Here is a 4,613-nt window from a genome sequence, read left to right as displayed (position 1 = left end):
CAACCTTTGGCATGCCCGCTATGTTGCCCCTACCATTCGCAAGTACTTGTCGACTCAAGACAGGTGGTCTCGCTCATTCGCAAGTAGTCGTCAGGGAAATCACTGGCCATTCCGGCCATATGCAATAATACAAATAGTTGCATAGCATTTCTGATAAGAGGTGAAGCCTATTTAACCAGGGCATGCAACTGAAGTAGGGGTCGAAGTCTCTCACGCCTCGTACAATAGTCAATAAGAAGTCTCTTGACATCCGATAGCGCCGCCGAAATAGGGCATCCATGAAGACCGGCTTGGTGGGGTGGAAGTAGTCCCGATACAGCCAGTAATGGCCACCCTCTCGATCGTGCTTCAGGTTGCCTCTACAAGGCCTCGTCGAGCCTCTGTGCACCTGTCTCTGCCTCTTAGTGTGCCCGTGGACGAGGGAGGCCGCGACAACCATGAGCTACGAAGAGTCGTCCAACTCCTCTTTCGACAAGCTATCGAGGACTTCCTTGACAAAGTACTCGATTCGTCCGCCTGAGGTCCTTCTCCGGGGCAACAATGGCCTACCACACTTGCGTCTAATGTTTTCACGAAACACTGCTCACGAGGGTAAAGACGACGACGACTTACCATGATCGAACGGCAGGGAAGCGATTTGGATGCTCGATCCCACGGCCGAAATGCGACTTAACTCTGTATAATTGCGTCTAATAATTACGTCAATGGAGTTTCTAAAAAAAGAACTGGATAGAAATTGAAACGGGCCGTGGGCTTTTTTTCCGCCGAGCCCGTTATGGTACGCTCGCGCGCGCGCGCGCGCGTGTACAATTGGCCAGCTTGCCCCAGAACCCTATCTGGCCAGTCGGCGACGAAGGAACCTTTAGGATGGCGGCGGCGCTCCGGAGACTCGCGGGTAGCGCGTCGCTGGAGGCGGCGCGTGGACTGGCCTCCGGCATCCGCGGGCTCCACCCGCCGGCGGCGGTTTCCAGGATCCAGGCGCGGCGCCTCCGCTCCGAGGCACGACACGCATCTCCAGACCCGACAAGTTCAGAGATCCACTTGCGTGCGTGCGTGCCAACTGACTGTCCCTCTCCCGATGCAGGCCACGCCGAAGAGCCCTCTCGTCCAGATCGCCGAGACCAAGGAGGAGCTCTACCGTCTCATGGCCGACAACGCCGAGCTGATCGGCCGGGGGAACCTGGGCCTGGTCAAGCAGCTCGCTCTTCACGTCGAGCCGAAACCCCATGACCCCACCTGGTACAATCTTGGCTCCGAGCTCTACCCTCTGTTCTAGCCATGAACTTTTCCCATTTTGGTACTGTACTGTACATGAATTTCAATCTTTCTGAATTTACCCTGCAGGCGCTTCTATCGCAGGGCAAAGATGGTCAACACGACATTGTTCTATTCCTGCTTCTTGTTTGGTGGCGTCATTTCTGCGTATCACCGGTCCGAGGAGTAAGCTCAGGCTGCGAGCAAGCGAGAGTTGGCCGATCGGCACCTTGTCTGACAGAGACGACTACTAATAATCCCCTATGTATTATGTCCCCCATCCATCCATGTGTTGATGTAGTGCTCTATCTGGACCTTCTTTGACTGCTTGGTAAGACTAGATTATCTGGGATGCTGGCTGAAGTGGCATGTTCTTATATGTTCGGTGCCTCCTGGTCTGTTGTATGTTTTGTCAAGGATATGTGGGAATCATAAAGAATCGTTGGAACACATGCAGTCTTGTTTGTTTGATCGTTTTTTCTCTGTCAACTGAAATTCTCGTGTGTGTCGACACAATTTAGTCTGCTTTTATGATTCTATGGGTTGGAGTGGTTCATTTCCAGGCATCAGGCGTCTGAACTTTGATATACACTCCAGGAAAGTCAATCCTCGTGAATCAAACTTACTTTTTTCCCAAATCTGTTTTCCTAATTGGAATTGCAACCAACAAAGTGTTCCAAATTCAGATTGCAGCGCTCGAATCCTTTGATAGCCTTATTATCCGTTGCAAAGCGTTATTTCTTTCTACCGGGATAATAAACCATGACTAAGGGGCGGTGTTTCGGAACATGGGTGCATATGCTCCCTATATTTCGAAATGCATCTTACATACATTTTAAATTTTTTTAAAAATTGAAACTAAAAGTTCGCACGTACATCTTCACGTGCTACGTGCTCACAAAGTCGTTTCATAAAAAATCGACTTATCATGTGACGTGTGTAAAAAAGACAAAATTCAGTGCTAAAAATAATGTTTTTCACAAGATAAACTTTCTCTTTTTTATATAGACCACACAAAATATTGGTTTTTCGTGAAACTTGACGAACGCACGTATATTATGGAGATGTACATGTAGAATTTTTTGTCCAAATTTTTCAACATTTCGAAATATAATTTTTTGGTAAAGAGAGCATACGCACCTGGGAGCCGAATTGAATTTCCGATGACTAAGACAACTGTGGCTGTATCAGAGATACTCTATGGTTAGATTAAGTTGACTGTAAAAACTAAATAAACAATGATTGCCATGGATTTTTTTTAAATCTGGTTAGCTGTATCAAATTATTCTTAAATGTAAGTTGCGAATTTTATGTTTATAAATATAGGTTTGCAATACCAAAAGAAATTGAATATCAGTTAGGTTTCTATTACAGGGAAAACTTTTTAATTGAGAAAAAGAGGTGTACAGATAAACAAAAGCTAAAAGAATTAGTACATCAAGAAGGAAAGAATGGATCAAAGAATAAAAAAACATTGGGGTTACACAAAAAAAAAATGGAATTGTGGGGTCCAAGAGAGGTTCGCGCGCTCTGTTCCCACCTTGCTTCCTGCCAACTCGCACCCATCCGGCGCCCTCTCTAGCCTTTCCGTGGTTGGGTTCAGTTTGGGGGCATCGAATAAGTTGTTGGATCGCGCCAGCACCAAAATGAAATTGTGGGGTCCAGCTAGGCTCAATTTTTTGCATCAGCACCCTCATAGCAAGGCTCCCCGAGTGGAGATGCTCTGAAAGGGGTAGGGTGGTCATCATCAGTCACAGTTGGAGAAAAGGACAATGGAGTCGGGGTGTTTGCTGCGGGTGACCGGACGCATCCCCAAGACAATCTGATCTATGAGAACGGTCACCTGGAGAGACTGCAACAAATCCCCCACCAGAGCTCTCACCTCGCTACAGTAAATCGAGGGAGAGACTCCACAGTTCTCGGTCTCGCCGGCGGATTCGCCGCTCCCCTTCGCCTCCGGTGGCCATGTGGGCACTGCGAGGTGGAGGGGAGCTCCGGATCTGACCGTGCGTGTACATAGTAGTTTAGGTGTCCCGGGCGGCGCTGGCGAGGTGGTGACGGCGGCGAAGCTCTGGAGTAAAGGTGCCGGTGCTCGATCCTCACATCGGCGGCGCTCTTCGGGGCTCTGCTGGCGAGCTTACGGCGGTGGTCTCGCGGGTGTGGTCCTGGCGAGGTGGGCTTCACCATCTTGCGAGTTTTGGTCCTCCCGGCTGCTTGCTCGTGCTCGCGTCGGTTGCTCCGTCGGCGCTGGCAAGTTTGTGGAGGACGGGGGCGTTGGTTCTGGTCTTCCAGATCCTTGGCGTCCGTGTACAGGAGTCCAGGCGCCTCGTGCTGTCGAGGCGCATCTTCAGCTGCTCCTTCTTTTTCGGTACAAGCTTATGCAGGCTTCGCTGCTGGCTCCAGCCAGTAAGTCGGGCCTGACTGCCGGCGAGATGCGGGGTGTGTCCCCCGCCGATTTGCGGTCAATCTCCCTTAGATCCCGGCGTCCGCGCCGGGTGGAATCTGCGGCGACTTCAACGAGGTTCTTTCCTCTACAGTATCTCTTCGGCAACACAACTGCGGCCGGTGACGCCTCTTCTTGCTCTCCGGCGAGGTCGAGGTGTTGGTTTGGGCGGTGGCCGATCTTGGATGTTCCAGAAGATCCCAAGGGCTCTATTGTAATTTTAGTTTGGCTAGGGTTCTTTCTGAAGTTTGGGGACAGCTGTCTTCTATCTGGACAGTTCTTGTATTATCTTGTTTTCCTTACTTAATATATTCCAGATATTAGTATCAAAAAAAAAAACAATCTGATCTATGAGATGCTTGACTTGATTTATTTCAGAGTTAGAGTGGCTCGCCATGTACCTGATCATATGGATCAGTGTCTGAACTGGAGCCGATGGTTAACAGTTAGCTGACCAAGTGATCAGTTTCAGAAGAAGCATTGGCTTCGAAGGCAAAAAATCACAGAAGTCTTGGCATGACGAGCACTAATGGGGCGGCTTATATTTATGCTTCTGTCTTAGAAGTATTCTAGTATAATTATATGTGGCTTTGATCTAGAAACAACTCTTGAGAAGATGGTTGATTGCCTGTAATAAATATATGTAGGAGGCAAGTTTTCTCATCGAAGCTTCAGCATACAGGCATGTACTGGATATCAACCATCCAAGGTCCAAGTTTCCATAATACTGGACACAAGGTCCAAATGGACTATGAAAATCGACGGCATGCATTCGTGCATGCTGCACAAGCCACAAGCCAGCAACCACAACCCTTTTTGCCTAAAAAAAGGCACCAAACTGCACGGGCAGAACATTTGACTGCATATACAGGCTGCAGCCAGCCGTTATAGAATACATAATAATTGGAGCATCCTC

At 48.9% G+C, this 4,613-nt stretch overlaps 1 protein-coding gene across 2 annotated transcripts; it reads left to right on the top strand.

Annotated features, from left to right (window-relative positions):
* The first annotated feature begins 812 nt into the window (after window positions 1–812).
* LOC127327886 (uncharacterized) lies at window positions 813–1,704 on the top strand. 2 transcript variants are annotated; one of them, XM_051354690.2, is made up of 3 exons: window positions 813–999; window positions 1,085–1,239; window positions 1,360–1,704. In XM_051354690.2, the coding sequence occupies exons 1-3, from the start codon at window positions 868–870 to the stop codon at window positions 1,442–1,444; spliced, it is 372 nt and encodes a 123-aa protein (XP_051210650.1). In that variant the 5' UTR covers window positions 813–867; the 3' UTR covers window positions 1,445–1,704. The 2 variants fall into 2 exon arrangements, with proteins under 2 accessions (XP_051210650.1, XP_051210649.1); XM_051354689.2 differs by having other exon boundaries at window positions 819–999; window positions 1,345–1,704.
* The last annotated feature ends 2,909 nt before the right edge of the window (window positions 1,705–4,613 follow it).

Source organism: Lolium perenne, chromosome 1 (genome assembly GCF_019359855.2).
Source record: "Lolium perenne isolate Kyuss_39 chromosome 1, Kyuss_2.0, whole genome shotgun sequence".
NCBI classification, from domain to species: domain Eukaryota; kingdom Viridiplantae; phylum Streptophyta; class Magnoliopsida; order Poales; family Poaceae; genus Lolium; species Lolium perenne.
Note: the sequence above shows the minus strand (reverse complement) of the source record. Positions and strands in the feature narration are given on the sequence as shown.